The sequence below is a fragment of the Atheta coriaria genome, unplaced genomic scaffold, assembly GCF_025399875.1.
Source record: "Atheta coriaria isolate IRGN ID8LTWV9N9 unplaced genomic scaffold, Caltech_Dcor_3.1 hic_scaffold_3_pilon, whole genome shotgun sequence".
Classification (NCBI taxonomy): Eukaryota; Metazoa; Arthropoda; class Insecta; order Coleoptera; family Staphylinidae; genus Dalotia; species Dalotia coriaria.
Genome location: NW_027045445.1, coordinates 8,060,606 through 8,084,093, shown reverse-complemented (window position 1 = coordinate 8,084,093; position 23,488 = coordinate 8,060,606). Strand labels below are relative to the sequence as shown.

Below are 23,488 nucleotides of genomic sequence, written 5' to 3'. Positions count from 1 at the left end.
ATTAATTTATACACCCTTTAATGTTTTACTTATTAATAAACTTTCGGTAATATCAAGCGCAGGCAACTTCTCATACATGTTAGTTCAAATGTATCATTTTACTCAAGCAATTATTTAAATTTTGAAGCAAATATTGTTTGTTTTCCGATGAGTGGCACATCAGGTATGAGTGGAATGAAAGCTACGTGTTTATTGTTTGTATAAATTCGCAATTCGACACGCGATGAGGACTGCGAGTGACCGCGAAACTCTCGTCGCGAATGCCACATACGAAATTTCGTTTTATTTATGTTCGGCGCGAATCACATTTTCAGTCTATCGTCAGGCACTTAGTCGAGTGCTTTCCGTGTGTGCTTATTCTATTCCATACTTTCAGCTAGCCTTCACAACGTCACGACGGTCACAATATCATAAAAAAAATGATGAAAAGTCTTAAATTGTAAAGAAATAGATAATTTAAAGTGAATTAAATAATACTGTAGCACAAAACTAACTAAATCAGATTTATTAATAAATAATTATAAATATTTCGGACAATTAATATAAATATTGTGAATTTCTTCGACAAGAACTCCTGAAAACTGAAAAAGTTTGTGTTTTTTAAGTGATTTATTTTTCTTGAAAGTTTTACTTAACGTTTTGAATGTTTTAAAGTGTTTTTTATAATTGGAATGAAATTATGCAAAATCATTACGATCCAAATCGGCGTAAGTAGATAAAATCATCTTTTCTACTTAATTTTTTTGTGTATTTATATTTTTAATGCCTGTTAACGTGGCGCAATATTTATTGAAAAATTGTTCGTTTTTCTTAATTTAATCAAGAAAAAATTGAGCTAAAATTATGATTTCTTCACAAATCGATTAGAAATTAAATTAACAATCAAAGTACGTCAAAATTTTAATGATTGAATAATATTTGTTAAAGTTATAAACAATTTAAGGTGTTGTTTGTAAAAAAAAATAAAATTTACAAAAATTGCTTTGTATCTTTTTATTAAAAATAGTTAAACTTATTTTTCTTTCATAAATAGGTTTCTAATTTAATAATAAACAGATTCATGTAAAAATTATTCAAATTTATTGAATACTTTTGGAGTAATTAATTAAAAACCTGTAAATATTGCGCCGCGTAAAATCACGCGAAATATGCGAACTATTTCTTCCGTATTTTTGTGCTTTTTGTGTGGGTTTTCGCAGGTGTTGTCTGAAAATCAAAAGTCTCGCGAAAAACGCTCTGAAATCTTGTGACTGTTTTATGAATCATGACATTTCATGAACACACACATAAAACCTAACCGTTAAACACGCACAGCAGCAAGTTTAAAGTGTGTTTCACCTTACAATTGGAATCGTTTTTCATTTCGATCTGAAAGGCATATTCAAGCGTTCATCGCGCTGCGTGTTGCCAAATTTTCAAACGAACATTTGCGTGACCGGTGGTTTCTTTTGCAACATTTTTGGCAAGCGCCGCCGAAAATCTATTTACATTTTCATTAATTTATTTTTCTCTAGCTGTGTTTGATCTTGGGGATTAGTTTGTTTCGAAATCAAATCAAAATCACACATTAGCAAATGTTTCATGTTTTTTCTTTACTTTTGAATAACTGTGTAGATATATTTCGTTTGTTTCTTTTAATTTTGTCAATTATGACGATTGATGTTTGTGTTAAATTGTTTTTAAAAGTTGTTTTCGGTTCGTGTTAAAGGTGTGCATGCGCACGTACCTGTAACTGAGCAAGTATGTTGGCGAAATGAAATCTTTTATTTTATTGCAGTTATTAATGCAGGCAAACACACCTTTATTGTTTGTACTTGCAATACGAGTAAGTTTGTTTAAATCAGTATAGTGTGAGGCATTAAATACACTCTGAAGAATGCCCAAAATTATACTTTTACGTACCTTACACAATTATCGCAGAAATTGTAAGAAAAAACTATCCCACTCTTAATATTTGCCCAAAGCAGTGGCGGATTACGGCCTAGGCGCACTAGGCGCGCGCCTAGGGCCCCGGCTGCCTGGGGGGCCCCGGCTGCCTGAGGGGCCCCTGGCACTTATATGTCCCATATAGACATAGTAATTCCACAAATACTTCATCAGTTGGTTTTGACCTCAGCCTTTATGAATAGCGTATTGGTTTTCACTTGGCGACCAAAACGGCATTTCACACGTGTCCGCAAAGCAACCGTCACGGATATATAGCTGACTTAAAACTTTTTATCTCCGATTTTATTTCTTTATGGCAAACTGTTTAAAATAAAATTTGGATGTTTTCTGCCACGAATTTTTGTGACCTTTTCTTGAATATTGCGTTAGAAAGTTGTAGCTATAATGCGAGTAGTATATTGCCAATTTTTTAAAATTTCGAACATCTGTGGAGGAGATGAGTTGAGGAATATTCCATTGAGGTTGTAAAATAGCGGGTAACTCTCTTTTTGGAATATTAATTATTTCGTCTTTCTATCATTTTTCACATCTGCGGAACACGTTGTACCAACGTTTATCCTCCTACAATTTTTATCTAGATTTTTGGGGTGGTAGTTGGATTAAAAAAAACAGAGAGTGGTCAGTGAGTCGTTAGAAGAAATTGTACTTAGAAAGTTACATGATTATGGCTTAGATATCACAAACTGTAGGGGCCAATCTTATGATAACACTTCTAACATGTCTGGCAAGTACAGTGGATTAATACAGGCACGCATAAAACAACATTCCAAATCAGCTGAATTCATACCATGTGGAAGTCATTCTTTAAATTTGGCTGGGCATACTACAGCGGAATCTTGTTCTGGAGCATTACAGTATTTTATGTTTTTGCAAAATATATAACTTTCTTTGCTGCATCTACAAGACGGTGGAATATTTTAACTGAATGCATGAAGGATAAGAATTCTAAAAGTATCAAGAGAATAATTGATACACGATGGTCCGCAAGAGCTGACGCTGTTTTAGCCCTAAGACTCAATTAGGTATCAATGAAAAAAAAAGGAAAACCAATTTCAAAATTAGAAGCAAAAAAATTATCAAAAGAGTTCGATCAATTTGAGACGGCACTGTTAACAATTTTCTGGAACAAACTCCTACAGAGAATCGAAATTACCAGCAAATATTTACAGGAACCAAAGTGTCTTAATAGTGTTAGTTTATTAGAATCATTAAACGAATTTATAACAGAGGTCAGAAATAATTTCGAAACTGTTGAAGAGGAGGCTAAATGAGACAAAGAAAACGCAAATATCCATATGATGAAACGAACAAAAATGATACAGCATTTTCGTAAAGAAATTTTTTTATTGTCAACATTTTTTATATTGTATGTGATGTATTAACATCAGAAATTACTCGAAGGGGCGATGTCTATATGAAAGTTCTTAACGATTTTAAAATGTTCTTTGATTTAAAATTAAGCCGTGTTGAGACTAATAATTGTGTAGAGCGATTATTGTCTTAAGTATGAAAAAGATATTGAGCCAGAATATTTTACTGATGAGTTAACTCATTTTCTAAAATACATACAAGAAGAAAATATTAAGGATATTAATGGTCTAAAATCAACTTTTCCAAATATACATACAATACTGCAAATTTTTTTGACCTTGCCCGTTTCTAATGCAAGTGGAGAAAGGACATTTTCAGTTTTAAAACGAGTCAAAACTATCTGCGCAATAGTCTTTCACAAGAGCACTTAAATGACTTCGCATTAATGTTCATAGAAAATGATATTTTTAAAAAACTAAAGTACGACAAAATTATTGAAATCTTTGCCCAAGAGAAGACAAGAAAAGAAAATTTGTAATTTGTATTTAAATACGATTACCGTTTTTGAGCACACGTACGATGAACTCGAGAACCAAGATAGCATTGAAAACGATAATCCCATCGCGGATAGTATGGCAGAAAATTTTACCTGTGATATTTCGATCGGTCCTGAAAACAATTAACGCACAACACCTGGTCCATCGCGAAGAGCGAATCGGAAGATAATCCATTAAATTTTGGAATAGTGCGTGTGGATTAAGCCTACTGGGGATGCCACGATAAAAAAAACGCGCCACGTACTCTACCTCATGGTGGTGTGGAAATGAGTTTTTGGCACAAACGAATGTTGAAGTAGACTTTGCAGCGCGCGTACGCTAAAACTATTAATTTTACTGGGCTAATAACCGTTTTTGAAAATTTTCGGATTTAGGGGCCCCAAACTTGATTTGCGCCTAGGGCCCCACTGAAGCATAATCCGCCACTGGCCCAAAGGAAAAAACGTATGTACATTTTATGAAGCTTTATGAATGTAGATTCTGCCAAATGCATTGTAAATTGCAAGACACGCCTTTATTGCACCTATAAATTCATTACCTATGGCAATATTGTGTTAGTCATTTTATTTGTCAATCTTAAATACAGATAATCATAAATTGCAACATAGGTATTTTCACAAAATTTTACATGATTTTGAAAAACATTCAATATTCACTTTGAGTTTTTTGAATTGTTATTATTAATTTTATTTGCATGTTTTGGTAGTGCTTCTGTTTTACATGTTTAAATCTCCATTATTTAAAAAACAATGAAACAATACGTCATAAAGATAATAATTTATTAACGTGCACAAAGACAATTAACTGACATTTAGATGCATGTCGACTACATTCAATTATATCGTGACCTACCGAAAATAAATTATTAGTAAAACATTGAATATAAATCATGTTTTTAATTAAAATTATCAACCAATGCAATTTTCACGCAATTTCCTAGTGGAACTTTGTTGCAATTTTTATTTTTAATTAAAAAAATTAATTATTCTGCATTTTTACTTATAACTTTTAATAAATTGGTTGATAAAGTTGTATTTTAGCATCAAAAAACAGAATACTGTAATTTTTAATCATAAACCGCTGTAATTTTAATCGTAATTAAATTATAAATCAAAAATTAAAATAACTAGGTACATGTACCTATTCAAACACTGTTTGGAGCATGAATTGAACTCAAACGTTCGCAGCGGTATAACAACTTGTTTTAACATGATTAACATGTTATGTTATTACTTATAAGTGTATGTCTATGCCATAAAATGGTTATAAAACGGATCGGCGAACGCGATTTTTTGTTTGTGCCTTAATTGCAATCCGCGCTTCGTGCGCACATCAGTTTCAAGGCGTATCCGGCTTTTTGAATCAATATTTGGTCAGTTTGAGCCATCAGATAAAATAATCCTGTTACTGTGTGTTATTTGCTCCATTCCTCTTGTTTCTTTCTGTTTGGTTGTTGTTGTTAACATTATTTTCAGTCGCCTGTTTTTCTTTTTTTGTATAGAATGTGTTTTCGGATGTGCAAAATTGGTGGCAGCGTTAGTTCTAATTGTAACTAGTATCCGGTTATCCGGTGGTTAATTACTAATTACACGGTGGCAAAATCCAATTTGCCACGCTCGCGTCACCCGTTTTTATTTTCATTCGTTATGTAAACATTTCTCACGTGGTTTCATCTGTTTCATTGATTTATCTATTTACGTTGAACAAGTGGCACGTGCGAATATTAGTTCGACAATTAATTCATAGGAGGCGCTAGTATGCACAAGTTTAATTTCTGCAACTTGCAGTTGTGACATACAAAAGTAAAGCTACTTTCGAACAATAGAAAATAAAATAATTTATTTTGTATTTTTTAATATGTTTAAGATGATTAAAATTATTGATTAATTGATACTTAAGTATCTGCATAGATTTAATAATTATTTACCAATAAATACTAATTTAATTTATTTAAAGTATATTTTTGCACGTTTAAATAACATTTAGATGGCGCTGTAAGCTGATTTTGATTGTGCTGTTTGTTTTATGTCAAGTTTAAAACCTTCGAAACAATATTTAATTTATTTCAACTTTCACTCCAGTTTAATTCAAGATTTCTTGATTTTTCCGAGTATTCTTGCCTTTATTTTCACAACAAGAGATAAATTAACCATTCAATTACCTCGCAAGTTGACAAATTTAACTCCGTTACTCAAATAAAAAGCTTATAAGTTTAAGTTAACAAAACAAACACTTGCCGGCCGATGGCGGCGACATTGACATAATTAGAAGCCCGACCGCACTTGGGAGCGGCACCAATCGCATAATTCGCATGCCCGTGGCCGTGCCGCACACGTTACACAACTTACAAAACTATCGTCAGCGTGTAGTTTTCATTCGAGCATTCGACGATTTTGACGCGGTATGTTTGCGTTCTCGTACGTAAATCTCCGCCGTCCCACTTAAATAATACATCTACAATATTTTCTAACGAATGACTCTCGAAAACCACACGCGAAACAATCAAACAAACTGACGTGCAGAATACAGTTAGCAATCGAATAGTTATGAGGTGAACTTAATATCCAAATGCCTTAGTCATTTGATTAGGATTATCGACATTAATCAACTGTGAATGTTAAACAAATGACGATCGCTCAACGAACCATTTCCGAATAAACAAAAATTTCAACAAGTGATGAAAAGTGAGGCATAACGGAACAATAATCCATTCACAATGGTAATTTTTATATTTTATACCATATATTATCACTATTTTTATCGAATCATTGTATTACTTGCAAATTTATGTAAATTTCTTTGTAACTGTGTGACCCACATATCGTCAGCCATGTTGCAAACAAAATCAAACAAATACATTGATAGAATTAAACCGACACCGACACCTACGCTCATTATTTGCCATTAATTAATACGGGGGATTATTAATGCGAATGACTTGGGTACACAGTAAACAGGTTGTACTTGCGCGTCGTAATAGTAATCCTAGAAGCCACTTCAAGCGCCGCAAGTCGTGCAAGTCTTCAGCTTACAGTTGAATTCTTGGCGTCGTGGCGGTTTCTGCATACAGTCGTATGTATGCACGTTTGTTTTTCACGAATAATAAGTTTTGTGCGAGTGTGATAATTAAATGTTTGCATGAATGGCAACGAACATGAGCTACACAAGCGGTAGGAAATATTTTTCATTGTTGAACAAAAAAACCACGTTAAAAACGTTAGAAAATTGCAGGCGGATGATTAATAGCTGCTATTATTATTGAGAATTTATAAAATTGAACAAACAAACATGGCTGTTGCATTATTTTCTCATAATTCACTTGAAAACATAGAAAACAAGCGGTTTTTTTTTAATTGAAATACTAAATTATATGTTGCGCGTTGCCTGGCTGCTTACTTACGTGCTACGAACATCTAGGTATTAGATAATTATTAGATAAGGTTTGTGAATTGTTAATCAGTGCATATATTCAACGTAAATGCAAACATTTGTTTTGCAGTGCAATAAAATGCTACCGCGCATAGTTTTATGTTATCATTATCATTATTATTATCTCTTTATGAATGTGCTACTTAAATAGTAAAATACATCTGCGATTTTTTTTTCTTTTTGGTGTTTCACTAATATATTTTTTTCTTTCATAACATATTATATTAATGATGCATCTGCATCGCAGTATTACGTATTATTTGAGGTTACATTGATGATTTCTAGTGCAAGTGGTGCAGGCAAGTAAATTAAGTGCAGCTAACGCTCTCAATCGCTTAGAATGAGCAAACCATAATAAACAATTTGATCAATTGGTAATAAGTGCATATGGACGATCTCAGCAGTACTGCGCAGATAGATCTGTTGATTAATTTGTTGTTTTCAGTGCTTCTCTTTGCATAGAATACTCAAACTAACAAGCTAGTCAGATGTGAACTATGGAAGGAATTAGATCATTCACTAGACATTTTAGTTTCTTTTTCTTAGATAAATTATATCTATTTGAATCTGAAAGTATAGAGAACTTTTCTGTGATAAGCTTATTATTAGTCTTTAGATAGTTTAGTTTTAGTAAGCAATTGAAAAATATTTGGTGTGTGATTTGGTTGGTTTATTCATGCTTCCTGTTCTAGATTCGCCGCGACCAATGTCCGTTTGGAGTTCCAGCTCCGTTGGCGGCATAAGCAACCAGAACTTTGGCAAGAAGACTGCAGACTGTTCTAGTCAACAAAGACTTTTTCAAAGGGCACATAACAAAGTAAGTTGTTCAAAGATAATGATAAGTTAACACAAAATTTGTGTTATTATCTTTGTTTGGAGATATCAGCCATAATTTATTATAATTATTGCTTATTATAAGTGAATAGAATGTTTAAAAGTGTTTAAAAAGTGAAAAAAGCATCAATTTTATCTGTAGATTAAAATAATGTTGAAGATTAACTAAAAATATACTTAGATATTGTTTTATTTCATATTTTAATGTTTTTCTTATTACACATTTGATAAAAATGAGAATTTAATTCATAAATGTAACATTTTAATGTCTAACTTTTTGTTTCTTTTTTCTAATTAAGTAAATATTTAAATATTTCAATGTATTAATATTTTACTTCAATTTTTAGTACAGAATGTCCCAAAACGGCGATGAACTCCACACACCACGTTACCTCTCATGGCGAAAACTCCACCTATCCCGAGCAAAATTGAAGGCCTCCAGTAAAACATCCGCTCTGCTCAGCGGTTTCGCCATGGTAGCAATGGTGGAGCTACAACTACAAAACCCCGACAAGATTCCTAGCGGTATTCTGATTGCATTCGCCATCATCACAACACTACTTGTAGCCGTGCACATGCTCGCACTGATGATCAGCACGTGCATATTACCGAACATCGAGGCCATTTGCAGCCTGGATGCAATCAGCCTTGTCGACGAGAGTCCGCATGAACGACTCCACTGGTATATTGAAACAGCGTGGGCGTTTTCCACACTACTAGGCCTCCTGCTCTTCCTCGCCGAGATCGCCATTCTCTGCTGGGTGAAATTCTGGGAAATCAACGAGATTGCCGCATGGTCGGCGTCTATTATTCTCGTGCCAATTCTCTTCGTGTTTCTCGCGTTCGCGATCCACTTTTATCGCTCACTGGTCGCGCATAAGTACGAAATGTCGGTGTCGGGTATTAGAGAGCTCGAGATGCTCAAGGAGAAGATTGAGTTAGGTGATCATGACCATCATCATTCCCGCGGGAACGGGGATCTGATATCGGGTGTTCACATTGTGTGAACGTTTTAATCTTTTGAGGACTTTTATTATCGAAAACAAAACAAAAATGAGAATCTCAACGCAGATCTTACATTAAGTAATCTTACATTCTCATTCCGACTCAAATGTGATATGCTTTCACATAGTTATAACAAAATTTATATTAACCATATACATATATAGGTTAGGTCGTAGGTAATTTTGAAACTTTACTTAATCTGAGAAAGGTACTTATGTATTTTACCTTTGATATTGATGGATCGAAGCTTGTGTTGTCTGCACAGCACAAGATTCAAACATGACGAACTGTGATCTGAAAGAGAGTAAATGATGAGCAATTGAATAATATATAACCTACAAATTATTAGGAACATTAAATTTAAGGTTAAGTGAATATTAAGTCTTCCTTCCTATTATGTTAAATTTTAATTATTCCATTGCATATCATGCTCGTTTTACAACCGTATGTTTATGTTGTGACAGCGTGTGAAACCCCAAATGACATTATTTTCTGTAATTTGTTTTACTCTTACTTTATACACTAAACATGCAACTATGCGATAAGACTATTTCAATTTCGACGTTGTGTTATTGATAGTCACCGCCATGCCAGCTTTGCTACTGTCGTTGTTTATGATGGGCGAATTCTGGCATGGTGTACAGTCTTCTACTTTAAATGATGTGGTTTCTACAATGTCTACAACTTGACCCGCTTCATTATCCAGTTTAACTTCGTTGATTGTATATTCTGTTGGCATGCAACTTGTTTGCCTATAGGGAATATCCGCCATGATGCTGGAAACGCACATGTCCTTATCCCAAATGCCATTCATGTATTGCCCAGTCGCCAGGAGGAAATACACTCCGCGGCCATGTTTTCGCCCTTTATAGAAGCATCCTTCATAACGATTACCGCTTCTTTCTACTAAGAAACCCATCCCGTGGCGGAGATCATGCTCCCAGTCTCCTTCATAGTAACTACCGTTAGTGTACCACATCTGACCATAGCCCTCGCGTTTGGAATACTCGAAGGTACCTTTAAAAATACTCCCATTTCGGAAATGAAGGTGGCCTTGGCCGTGGAAGTGTCCATCTTTCCATTCTCCGCGGTATTGGATGTCATACATATTGCGACCTTTCCCAAACGCAGAAACGCCATATTTAAAGGGTTGATTGTGGTCGAAATATCCGGAAAACATCCAATCTTTACGAGATATGTATTCACCCACACCTTAAAAAAGATATCTTCAGATAGTTTTAATTATTTTTATGAATTTTGGTACCGTGTTTATCATTTTGATGCCAATATCCAACATATTTGGATCCTGTAGGGCTGTGAATCATCGGACGCCATCCCTCGCGATTTGCAAGGTTCTCTAATTGAACTGTTCGCCGGAGCGCTTTGGGTTCAACACATTTGGACGGAGTTTTCTCCATTTTGAGTAGGAATTAATTTTAACACAATAATTTTAATTTAACAATGAACGTCCTTATTATTTTTACAAAATCAAACATAAAATTGTTTTAAATTTGGATTTTTTAGTATGAATACCAGTTTTGTCTGATTTTGACTTTGACTGACTGACATGAGGGAATGAGTAGCATTCGTAAAATGGTTACATCGATTCGGAAAGGAGCGATATTCTATATTTGGCTCTGTTTTCATGGGGGTTTCGTGCTGGTACTGTTAACTGAAAGAAAAAGCAATCGATCCTCGACGAGGTAATACATGAGTGTATTATGACAGGGAAATCGTTTCCGTGTTTCGGCGTGATTGCATTTCCACACATTTTATTTTTTGATAAAATGCAATACCAAACTAATATTGTTCCGCGTTGCTAACACGGTTCTACATTATTTTACAGAAAATACGTAAATAATGAAAAACTAGTTTATTTGTATTCAGTTTTTGACTATGAGCAAAATATTTGCTACAAAAACAAATAATTTTGCTTAAAACCAATGTAAACACGTTCTATCAAAACTCACCAGTTCTTAGAAGCAATTTTCCACTAATCACAGCATCAAATAGAGTTGAGTTTAATATTCTGTAATGGTTTTCGCTTTATGATAAACAATTACAGGATTGTTGAAGCCATAATTTGCCAAATATTATCATAAAACATCGTTCGTACGATACATCGTAGCATTCCTTTTTTATTTACTTAATTTTTTAATTGAATTTACAGATAAGAATATTGTTTTGTTAAATGTTCTTCACCGCCTACTTTTCGTCTTTGAAGAAGCATAATCATCGCTTTCCGACGAATAACTATCTGACGATGAAGAACGCCGTTTTGACTTCTTCTTTTCTTTCTTAGACTTTTTATCCCTTTTGTGTTTCTTCGACTTTTTCGTCTTCTTATCCCGTCTCTTATGCCTATAATCATCATTTGATGAAACATCATCAGAATCTGAGATTGAATACGCACGATCCTTGCTTCTTCCTGATGATTTATGTCTATTACTTGTATTTTTAGTTCTGCTTCTGCTTCTACTTCTCGAAATAGTGCGCTCTCTTCGTTTGTTACTTCTACTTCTCGATGTGCTTCTTGATCTTGATCGTCTTGAATTTCTGCTAGACTTAGAAGATATCCTATCTTCTTTATGTCTATTCCTTTCACGACTTTTACTTCTACTTCTACGTTCATGTTTTACCTTGATTTTGTGTGATGTATTTTGTTGTTTATATTTTTCGCGTTCACCTTCCGATTCAGATGACAGTTCAATTCTCTCCGGTTTTCCATTGGGAATGTGTTGAACACTATCATCATCTTTGCTTTCTTTATATTTTCCGTTTTTTATATCTTCATTCTTCATCGTTTGTTCGGACTTTTCTTTGAATTTTTCAAATTTAAAACTATCTACAATCGGAAACTGAATTTAGCTTTTCAAATACATGTTTTAGGTATTTAACTTACTTAAAACTTTTGAACACTTTGCATATTCATCATTTGAAACAGGAAACAACATGAATTCGTTGAGTGATAAGATGGTCCCAGCTAAAGTTGTTTTCACTACCACCCGACCTGAATCATCATCTAATCCTTGCACCTATTAATATACAAATAAACATATAATAAACAAATAAATATGTTTCATCACATTTTTAATTTTTAAGTTGAAATACTTACAATACAATAGTTTCCCTTTTCCTTTCCAGCAATAATCCTTGCCTTGGCATCTTTAACCAGTTTCAACTCTTTACCATCTTTATCTAAGGGAATTTTATTTCTTGTATTCCCTGGAACACTTGCACCTAGACCCATTCCTTTAGGTCTCAATTGTGGGGCTTCACTAAAATAAACATATATGTTAAATAGAATAGTATACAGATTGTATGTGAAACTTACACTTTTTTCTTGCCTACACCTTGATCCTCACTCCAACCCATTCCTCTTAACATAGCCATGCCAAAATCACCAATTGGCACTGCTTCATAATCATCCATTGTTGATTCCTTTGCTCCCTCTAAAATAAGTTGGTCCTCAATTGCAATTGATGAAACTTTTACAGCAGTCGTCTTTTTTTCATAATTTTTCGCCTCTAAAATTGTTCAGATAAGTTATTATTTCAAAATAATTTTATAGGTATATTTTACCTTCAAGTAATTTCCTTGCAGCCAATTCATCAATGGTTAATTCTGCATCAGGTCTCAAATCAACTACCTCTTCCTTCTTATTTACTAATTTTTATTAATTGGTCTATGTTTGAGCAAACTTCTTTCTTTGAGATCATTAGCATCATTAATTCTATCAAGTAGGGTTTTGTTCGCACCTTGCATTGGAATAACTAAAGCTTTCTTCTCTTCTTCCACATGGCTAGAATATTAAAACGTTAGAATACATATAGTTTAATCTTGAATAATACATAAAATGGTAATACTTTACCCAATAATTTTAATGTTTGAAGCATCCAAACACTCAATCAATTCAACTTTATTTTCTTCGGGTGGTTTTGCACCAATCACAGCGCTTTTCTTCGGTAGTTTTTTGAAACCAAATGATATTTTCGACTCCATAGCAATTATAGAAACAAGAAGTTGTAGTGTATTTGTAAAACAAGAATTGAATGAAGAAATCAGCTTAGCAACGTTTTAAAACGCAAGACAAACACAAGCACAACCTAAAAGTTGATGTTTATGTCAAACGCCAAACAAGATCATGCTAGGCAAATTTTCAAATACAGTGGTTTATTTGGTTGCATATATTAACATACCACAAAGGATGCACGTTTTCGCGTTAAATATTGCTTGTCGGTGGTAGTGAGTGCACACCATGTCCGTGTGCGATCAGGCGATTTCGCACAAGAGATAAGTTTGTTTACCTGCAGATATCGAATCTTTATTTCTGGGAATAGAATCACATCGTTGCAGTTTATATGTGCATCGGAAATGTAAGCAAATATCCTTAAATTTAAATCAAAACATTTTTATCATCAGCAGATCACTTAAATATTTGATATAAAACTGGTAATCTGTCAGCATAAGATTCAGAATTACGCAAATCGAATTTTAATTTTTCATTACTTTTAATAATCTAAATTATGAAAGTACTGTATCATTCATAGATGGCACCAGCATGAACTAAAAATCATAAAATAGATTTGTATTTGTTTTGAATACAAATCTGTGCGTTTGCTTATAAACAATTTTCTTATCGCATTCGCCGCGCAAGATGCTACGCGTAAGATTCACGTTTGTCGTCGCGCTGTCGCAGGCAGCACATGTTAGTTTAGTTCTTATTGCAGGTACATTGTCTATTACAATCACAAGGTCGCGTGCCGTCGACGCGCAGCCGTCTTTGCGCATCTATTGCAATTCGTGCACAAGGTCGCGGGCCGTCGACGCGCCGGCTTTGCGCATCTCTTGATTTCTTATCATAAACTCTCGCGGCGTTGCTGGCACGGCTGCGGCATACGCTAACGATGGTTTGCAGCCAGTTTTGTGCCTGGCACTGGCGCGTGCAGACGCATTTCGCGCGGTGCGTATCGTGTTATCGGACTTCTATTTTCTACATTTGCATTATATTCGGTCACCAATCGACTTAATTGTAACATGCATCTGCTGTGTTTTGTGATTGATTAATAGTGCGTTTAACGTCTGTAAATGTTTTTTTTGCTCGCTTTTGATGTTTATATTTCAAATTACAAGAATACTGCGGTTTTATTGTCGGTTATTGTGTGACGTTGTCGATCGCTAGATCAATTTGATTGATTGCCATGTTGTTCCCTCGTTTTAGGAGGTCCCTTCGTGCTTAAGTAAGTAATTTTTATCTCACCATTTCGATACTCCGCACAGAATGTATGTTTTTCTCCGATGTGTGAATATAATATGTATTATTTATTATTATATTGTACCATAGAGTATAAATTAAAGCAATATTACGATTTGTTAGGCATTATTAAATTATTTGTTGCACATTTGATAAAATGTGTTTTAAATTTAAACCTGCCGTTACTAGATAGTCGGTTAGATGGCACTACGATGTACATTTTCGTGTTAAATATTGCTTGTTGGTGGTAGTGAGAGCACACCGCGTCCGTGTGCGATTAGGCGATTTCGCACAAGAGATTGTGGTTTGTTTACCTGCAGATATCGAATCTTTATTTCTGGGAATAAAATCACATCGTTGCAGTTTATATTGGCATCGCAAATTTAAGCAAGTATTCTTCAATTCTCAAATCATGAATATAACTAGCAATTTTACATTAGGTGTAATAGTTTATTATAAAAATTACAATCAGCAAAACACTTTTATTTTCAGCAGATCACTTAAGCAGATATCACTTGAATATTTGATGTAAAATCTGGCACTCTGTCAGCATAAGAAATCAAAATTACGAAAATCGAATTTTAATTTTTAATTACTTTTAATAATCTAAATTATGAAACTACTGTATTATTCATAGATAGCACTAGCAGGACCCAAAAATCATAAAATAGACTTGTACTGTACACAATTTACTCTTTCTTATCGCATTGCGGGGTGTCGTTGCCATTTCTTCACGCCGCATGTTCCCACATCTTAGTTTAGTTTTGAACGCAGATAATGTGTCAAATGCAATTCGCGCACAAGGTTGCGGGCCGTCGACGCACCGATTTCGCGCATCTCTTGATTTCTTATCATAAACTGTCGCGACGTTGCTTGCGCATTTGGCGGCCAGTTCGTGCCGGTCTCTGGTTGTTGCAGACGTGTTTTTCGCGACTCGTATCATTTGTCCGAACTTGTATTTTCATAATTCGCATTATATTCGTTTTTTAATCAACTATTTAGTTTTAACTTGCGACTATAGTAATGTTATTTATTATTTGTGCGTCAGTGTCGAGTTGCTAGGTGAATACATTTATTCGTCATTAGGATGACCCATCATGCTGATGAAAGTAACTTTCACGTAAACAGCATAGGTGTTTATTTTTCTCCGCTGTTTGAATATAATCTTACATGAATATAATGTTTTCTTTTCTTATTTACAGTACTCGTATTTGCCGTGCCTTGGAGTCCGATGTGTTCTGCAATGGTAAGTTTATAATTCAATTATATTTTTTATTTTAAGTCCTGTGTCATATATAAGTTTGTATTTACGTAGTTTTTTCTTCGCGTTCTCCGTATCTCTCCTAGTCTTCGAGATCTTCCCAATCGGAGAAAACTCTAAAAAAATGAAAAAGTTCACTTTTTGCACTCTTTTGACACGATTTCAGAACCTTTACACCCCGTATTTTAATTATTTTCTTATCTTGTCTTGTAGAGAATTTTCCAAACTTTCATAATCTTCGATCGGCTGGTTGTTAGCGTTTTTAGTTTAAACGATATTTCTTAAATCCTCAAAATACATGATACCGCGCTCCCCTTGCCCATTTTTTCGTAATGGGAGTCACTTCTACGGCTACCCTCGTACGGTGCCCTGAACACGAGTCACTTTTACTGCTAGCCTTGTAGGGTGCCCTGAACACGAGTCACTTCTACCGCAACCCTCGTACGGTGCCCTGAACACGAGTCACTTTTACCACAAGCCTCGTACGGTGCCCTGAACACGAGTCACTTCTACCGCTAGCCTCGTAGGGTGCCCTGAACACGAGTCACTTCTACCGCTACCCTCGTACGGTGCCCTGAACACGAGTCACATTACCCGCGACCCTCGTACGGTGCTTAGATTATCAATTTAACTCGTTTATCTTGTAGAGAAGTTTCCGTAGATTAAGAATATTCAATCCGTTCCTATCTATCGCGTTTCGTTTCAGAGAAAATCGAGGAAAATGTGAAGATTTCTGCATAGAACATGCGTTTGTGTATAAACTGATTTTGTGTCGCGTTGCCTCGTGCCGCGTGTAGCATATTCTAGTTTAGTTTGAAATTCGCGCCCAAGGTCGTGGGCCGTCGTCGCGTGCCATCGATGCGTCGACTTTGCTCATCTCTTGCCTTCCCTACGGGGCTCGAGCTTGCTCGACTATGGTTTATCTACCGATTGCGGCTAATTTCGTGTCGGTTGCGTCAAAATAGCCGCTAAAGTTTGCTTCTTTTTGAATTTTCCAAAAGTTGCGGTGGCAAACAGGGAAACAGGCCATATTTCGGGAACCCTTTGTGATATTTTAATTTTTTTTCGGATCCTGTTAGCTTTTATCTTGAAGATGCAGTTTTGCCCTATCGCGAAAATTCGCCATAACTACCTCAAAATAGCCACCAAAGATAGCCCTTTTTTATTTTTACTTTACTGTTTCAGTGCTTGCGGAGTCACGATGGACGATCCTCGCACAACATTGGAACGCAAATTTAAAATAAAATAAACAACAACACATTTTGCCATCCTTTCCCTTAACAATATAATTTGTTTCGCAGATTTTACTCATTGTCAGCTTTTGTTGGAGTGTTGCAACGTATACAATACTGGTATGTTATCATTACTTGCTTGTTTTATACATTCGTGCTCGTACCACGTACGTCTTTTTAATTATTTCGAGCGCATATCGGGTATTTGTCTGTTGCCGAAATTCGACCTGCAACCCGCGAATATTTGCTTTATAGTGTGATTTTTTACTGTTTTTCGTGGAATATTTGTATTTTTTGGGTTTGTATACGATCTTGGCGGTTTAGTAATTTCGGCGTGGCGTATAGAGATATGGAATTAAATTCTCCGTCGGGTTGTATTTGTTTGTTGCAGGAATTCGGCCTGCAACCCGCGCAAGTTTGCTTTATAGTGGGATTTATCACTGTTTTCGTGGAATATTTGTATTTTTTCGGGTTTCTATGAAATCTAGGCGCCTTAGTAATTTCGGCGTGGCGTCTAGAGATGCGGAATTAAATTCTACGTCGGGTGGTATTTGTTTGTTGCTGGAATTTGCCCTGCAACCCACGAAAATTGGCTTTATAGTGGGATTTTTCACTGTTTTTCGTGGAATATTTGTATTTTTCGGGTTTCTATGCAATCTAGGCGCCTTAGTAATTTCGGCGTGGCGTCTAGAGATGCGGAATTAAATTCTACGTCGGGTGGTATTTGTTTGTTGCTGGAATTCGCCCTGCAACCCGCGCAAATTGGCTTCATAGTGGGATTTTTCACTGTTTTTCGTGGAATATTTGTATTTTTCGGGTTTCTATGCAATCTAGGTGCCTTAGTAATTTCGGCGTGGCGTCTAGAGATGCGGAATTAAATTCTCCGTCGGGTGGTATTTGTTTGTTGCAGAAATTCGCCCTACAACCCGCGAAAATTTGCATTATAGTGGGATTTTTTACTGTTTTTCGTGGAATATTTGAATTTTTTCGGGTTTCTATGAAATCTAGGCGCCGTAGTAATTCCGGCGTGGCGGCTAGATATGCGGAATTAAATTCTCCGTCGAGTGGTATTTGTTTGTGTCAAGAATTCGGCCTGCAACCCGCGCAAATTTGCTTTATAGTGGGATTTATCACTGTTTTTCGTTGAATATTTGTATTTTTTCGGGTTTCTATGAAATCTAGGCGCCTTAGTAATTCCGGCGTGGCGGCTAGAGATGCGGAATTAAATTCTCCGTCGAGTGGTATTTGTTTGTGTCAAGAATTCGGCCTGCAACCCGCGCAAATTTGCTTTATAGTGGGATTTATCACTGTTTTTCGTTGAATATTTGTATTTTTTCGGGTTTCTATGAAATCTAGGCGCCTTAGTAATTCCGGCGTGGCGGCTAGAGATGCGGAATTAAATTCTCCGTCGAGTGGTATTTGTTTGTTGTAAGAATTCGGCCTGCAACCCGCGCAAATTTGCTTTATGGTGGGATTTTTCACTGTTTTTCGTGGAATATTTGTATTTTTTCGGGTTTCTATGAAATCTAGGCGCCTTAGTAATTCCGGCGTGGCGGCTAGAGATGCGGAATTAAATTCTCCGTCGAGTGGTATTTGTTTGTTGTAAGAATTCGGCCTGCAACCCGCGCAAATTTGCTTTATGGTGGGATTTTTCACTGTTTTCGTGGAATATTTGTATTTTTCGGGTTTCTATGAAATCTAGGCGCCTTAGTAATTCCGGCGTGGCGGCTAGAGATGCGGAATTAAATTCTCCGTCGAGTGGTATTTGTTTGTTGTAAGAATTCGGCCTGCAACCCGCGCAAATTTGCTTTATGGTGGGATTTTTCACTGTTTTTCGTGGAATATTTGTATTTTTTCGGGTTTCTATGCAATCTAGGCGCTTTAGTAATTTCGGCATGGCGTCTAGAGATGCGGAATTAAATTCTAGGTCGGGTGGTATTTGTTTGTTGCAGGAATTCGCCCTGCAACCCGCGAAAATTTGCTCTATAGTGGGATTTTTCACAGTTTTTCGTGGAATATTTGTATTTTTTCGGGTTTCTATGCAATCTAGGCGCCGTAGTAATTTCGGCGTAGCGTCCAGAGATGCGGAATTAAATTCTCCGTCGGGTTGTATTTGCTTGTTGCAGGAATTCGCCCTGCAACCCGCAAAAATTTGCATTATAGTGGGATTTTTTACTGTTTTTTGTGGAATATTTGAATTTTTTCGGGTTTCTATGAAATTTAGGCGCCTTAGTAATTTCGGCGTGGCGTCTAGAGATGCGGACTTAAATTCTCCGTCTAGTGGTATTTGTTTGATACAGGAATTCGCCGTGCAACCCGCAAAAATTTGCTTTTTAGTGGGATTTTTTACTGTTTTTCGTGGAATATTTGATTTTTTTCCGGTTTCTATGAAATTTAGGCGCCTTAGTAATTTTGGCGTGGCGTCTAGAGATGCGGAATTAAATTCTCCGTCTAGTGGTATTTGTTTGTTACAGGAATTCGCCCTGCAACCCGCGAAAATTTGCATTAGAGTGGGATTTTCCACTGTTTTTCGTGGAATATTTGTATTTTTTCGGGTTTCTATGAAATCTATGCGCCTTCGTAATTTTGGCGTGGCGTCTAGAGATGCGGAATTAAATTCTCCGTCGAGTGGTATTTGTTTGTTGCAAGAATTCGGCCTGCAACTCGCGCAAATTAGCTTTATAATGGGATTTTTCACTGTTTTTCGTGGAAATTTTGAATTTCTTCGGGTTTCTATGCAATCTAGGCGCCTTAGTAATTTCGGCGTGGCGTCTTGAGATGCGGAATTAAATTCTTCGTCGGGTGGTATTTGTTTGTTGCAGGAATTCGCCCTGCAACCCGCGAAAATTTGCTCTATAGTGGGATTTTTCACTGTTTTTCGTGGAATATTTGTATTTTTTTCGGGTTTCTATGCAATCTAGGCGCCTTAGTAATTTCGGCGTGGCGTCTAGAGATGCAGAATTAAATTCTCCGTCGAGTGGTATTTGTTTGTTGCATGAATTCGGCCTGCAACCCGCGCAAATTTGCTTTAGAGTGGGATTTTTCACTGTTTTTGTGGAATATTTGTATTTTTTCGGGTTTCTATGCAATCTAGGCGCCCTAGTAATTTTGGCGTGGCGTCTAGAGATGCGGAATTAAATTCTACGTCGGGTGGTATTTGTTTGTTGCATGAATTTGACCTGCAATCCGCGAAAATTTGCATAAAAGGGTAATTTGTTTACCCTTTTTCGTGAAGAGTTTGTTTGAAGGGAATGCACTTTGAGAGCAAGCACTTCACTGGCAACTGGTCCTCCGGCAGTGAGGATGAGCACCGTTACGAGAAAGGCTTGCGCTTCTCCGACGTGCGGGACGCATCGGTGTTAGGCGCTCAATCTTCTCAATCGTTTGCTGGCGGCATGGTGTGCAGTCTCGCCGTTGTCGGCAGCAACCTTCTGAGCAATCTGCACTCGAATTTTGCTAGTCAGCACACAACTAAAGAACACACGGCTATTTCGCGCCGCGACAGCAGCGATAACAGTGATTTTGAGATCATTGACAAGGACGACTCCGATGCTGGAGGTAATACATAACGTCATCGTGATGATGCAAATGTGGCGAACCTACGCCGCTGGTTTTGATTACCAATTTTAAACAACTTTGCGAAACTACTACTGGTAGGATAGAATTTTTAATTTATTTTTAAAATGTATGACAAACAAGCAAGTTGAAATGATATACTTAATTATTTAGGATTATTGGAACACAAGCAGAGCGTTACTCATATCAAATTGAATGAATCAAAAGTAATAAATACTACCCTGATGCTTTTAATTTTGTTTTGTGTCTGCTATGCTGCTTGTGTCGGCGCAGCGCGTCAGTTTTCTTGCTTATTTAGATAGTACTGGTAGGGGCTATCTTCTTTGTTTACGCCTGATATCAATTCTCTTTGCAGTTTAGTCGATCGTGCGCTGTGCTACGGTTAACACGTGCTTTGTTCGTCAGTCGATCTGCGTAGCGACTTTTCGCGTGTCTTACTTTAATTCTGTAATTGCCTTCATCGGCCTTTCGTCTTCTTCTTCTTCTTCTTATTCTTCCAAAATAGGCACTGTTGCCTGTTCTTCTTCAGTGGGCTTGGCCGAAGTGATCACTCCACCTTTTTCTTGGTCTACCGAGTGATCTTCTTCCTCTTGGGGAGTTGTCTCTAGCAACCCTAACTATTCTCGATCCTTCCATTCTTTCTATGTGTTCATTCCATTCGTTCCTTCTCATTTCGCTCCATTCAGTAATGTTTTCTATTTTGCACGTTCTTCTGATGTCCTCATTCTTGATTCTGTCTCTGATCGTTTTGCCTTCCACACACCGTAGTGTTCTCATTTCTGCTGTTGTAAGAAGTCTGGCAGTTATTGTTGTTTCCGGTCTTGTTTCCGCTGAATACGTTAAAATGGGTCTAATTACTGCTTTAATTATTTATTTATAATTTATTTTAATTAATCGGCCTTTCGTAACAGGCTAATGTGGCACAACCCCAATTAATCATCGGTTCGCTTGTGCGCTTGGGATGTTTCGTCGGGCGTCGCTAAGTATTATTCGGTTGTGGCATTATCTACAACCGAGTTGGGCTTTGTGTGCGCCGCGTGCGTGTTTATCGGCAGTCGTTTATCTTCTCGCATATTGGCAAAACTAGGATTTATTATTAATTCCCGCTGATAGACAACGTTGGTGCCCAGTTCTTGAGTATGGGAGCCATGGAATCAGCGATATCCATAAAAGAAGTATTGGAGATGCGCACATTTTAAGGTAAGTCTTTATTGCTACGTGATTTGAAATTCTTCAATGTTTTTTTTTTATTTGAATGGAAAATGTATTTTAAATGTTGTCAATAAAACACATTGTAATGTTATAAACTAATTCTTAGTTCTTTGTGGCATCCCCTTTGTTGTTTTCAGTATCGGTGTCTTAATCTTATGTGCGTGAAGCGTGTACAATGCATTGCTGTTGCTTGAATTGTGTTGTTGTTTTTAAAAACATGATAAAAACAGAAACATATATAGAAGAATCAAATAGCAATTATAAAAACACTCGGAGGTCGAGTGGAGACGTGCACCTGCTGGCATGCTAGCAGACACGGATCGAATCTCAGGTATAGAAGGCATTTTTCTCAAATATAAAAATATCAGGTGTAATTTGGGTTGCATATATGAATTGCAACGAAATATATGAGAAATTGAAATACAAGTGAAGGCAATAAGAGAAGTAAGAAAGTCAAAGGAGAACGGGAGATCAGGGAAATAGAAGAATGAGTAGTAGAGAATAAGAATAGGAGAAGATAGAAGGAAGAGAACAGAGAGTAGAGTAGAGAAGAGGAGGAGATAGAAGAAAGAAAACAGGAGAGGATGAGATTTTTAAATTTTTTGGCACGTGTCGTTATAAGACAGTCTACGGTCGATCTCCCAGAGCGCCTCCGGCGCTCTGGTCGATCGCCCACTGCTTCAATCCGTCCATTGCTCCCGGCCCATCCTACAGCTACGATGTCTCTGCGCTTCATCCCCGGAATTATCAGGCATATTAACAATTTTTATGGTGGGGGATCACCCCCAGAGAGAGGGAACTCCTTATAAGGACAATCCTTATAAAGTCTTGTAAAAATATTTCTAAGTTTTAAGTCGCCTCAAGAGAGGTGACACTTAAAAATATTCTTACAAGTTCTGACCTGTAGCTGAAATGAAAGAAGGAGCACACAAATCACACAGGATACCTTAACAATTTTTATAGTGGGGATCATCCCCTGAGAGAGGGAATTCTCTTAGAGACCTGTTACTGAAATGATAGAAGAGGTTCACAAATCAAAGAAGTCAATATATCTTACTATTCATTTATTAACAATAGAATACAAGTATGTATATATTTTACAAGTCAACAGAATACATGTCGCCATATTGAAACAAGACTTACGACCTGCATAGCCGCGCACATGCAAGCAAGTTGCACTTCGCAAAGTACTACCGGGATAAAGAAATTAGAAAATAGACCATTTTCTACATGAGTGAAAATGGGAACAAATATACAGGAGTTACAAAAGAAAATTATAAGTGCAAACGAAAACCTCTAAACATTACAAACGCTCGTTTTCACCGACAATCAGGAAAACAAATATACAGGGTGTTACATATAGAAAATTCAAAATGCAAAGAAGAAAAACCTAAAACAACAACTAAAGCTAAATTTTCACGGACAACAAGGAAAACAAATATACAGGGTGCTGCAAACAGGAATTTACTACATCACAAAATAAAATGCCAAGTTCAAGATGGAAAATATTAGGAAACACTAAATGTCGACAGTTTTTCATAGGAAATTAAGGAAAACAAATATACAGGGTGTTACAAAAAGAAAATCAATAGTACAAAGAAGGAAACAGTCGGGAATACCAAATTTAGAAAACTTATAATAGGAAGTCAAGAAAACAAACATACAGGGTGATACAAACAGGAAATTCCTAAAATTAAAAATAAGATACAAAGTTTAGGTAGAAAACGACCCAGAAACGACCAATTTAGTCAGTTTAGTCAGTCGCTACATTTTATTAGAAATTTCGAAATTTTCGATGCAGAGAATTTCATTCATAATTAGAAGGTGACACAACAAGAAAATTTAAACTAATACCTGTTTCTCTCAGAAT

General features: G+C 36.3%; 3 protein-coding genes and 1 long non-coding RNA gene across 9 annotated transcripts; 2 read left to right on the top strand and 2 right to left on the bottom strand.

Moving 5' to 3' along the window:
• Positions 1 to 297: 297 nt before the first annotated feature.
• On the top strand, positions 298 to 9,639 carry LOC135803956 (calcium release-activated calcium channel protein 1-like). 6 transcript variants are annotated; one of them, XM_065317706.1, is made up of 3 exons: positions 298 to 707; positions 7,937 to 8,061; positions 8,426 to 9,639. In XM_065317706.1, exons 1-3 carry the CDS (start codon positions 680 to 682, stop codon positions 9,083 to 9,085), a joined length of 813 nt encoding a protein of 270 aa, XP_065173778.1. In that variant the 5' UTR covers positions 298 to 679; the 3' UTR covers positions 9,086 to 9,639. The 6 variants fall into 6 exon arrangements, with proteins under 6 accessions (XP_065173778.1, XP_065173780.1, XP_065173779.1 ...); XM_065317708.1 differs by lacking the exon at positions 298 to 707 and adding an exon at positions 6,153 to 6,534; XM_065317707.1 differs by lacking the exon at positions 298 to 707 and adding an exon at positions 6,819 to 6,985.
• On the bottom strand, positions 9,472 to 10,816 carry LOC135803958 (MORN repeat-containing protein 3-like). Its single transcript, XM_065317711.1, has 2 exons — positions 10,348 to 10,816; positions 9,472 to 10,295 (listed from the first exon to the last, which is right to left on the bottom strand). The coding sequence occupies exons 1-2, from the start codon at positions 10,499 to 10,501 to the stop codon at positions 9,631 to 9,633; spliced, it is 819 nt and encodes a 272-aa protein (XP_065173783.1). The 5' UTR covers positions 10,502 to 10,816; the 3' UTR covers positions 9,472 to 9,630.
• A 125-nt stretch (positions 10,817 to 10,941) lies between these two features.
• LOC135803959 (G-patch domain and KOW motifs-containing protein-like) lies at positions 10,942 to 13,225 on the bottom strand. The gene is made up of 7 exons (XM_065317712.1): positions 12,955 to 13,225; positions 12,785 to 12,885; positions 12,666 to 12,749; positions 12,418 to 12,610; positions 12,199 to 12,361; positions 11,986 to 12,118; positions 10,942 to 11,928 (listed from the first exon to the last, which is right to left on the bottom strand). Exons 1-7 carry the CDS (start codon positions 13,083 to 13,085, stop codon positions 11,282 to 11,284), a joined length of 1,452 nt encoding a protein of 483 aa, XP_065173784.1. The 5' UTR covers positions 13,086 to 13,225; the 3' UTR covers positions 10,942 to 11,281.
• A 97-nt stretch (positions 13,226 to 13,322) lies between these two features.
• On the top strand, positions 13,323 to 16,856 carry LOC135803970 (uncharacterized). The gene is made up of 3 exons (XR_010550935.1): positions 13,323 to 13,459; positions 15,540 to 15,583; positions 16,784 to 16,856. It is a non-coding gene; the product is annotated as an uncharacterized lncRNA (long non-coding RNA).
• The last annotated feature ends 6,632 nt before the right edge of the window (positions 16,857 to 23,488 follow it).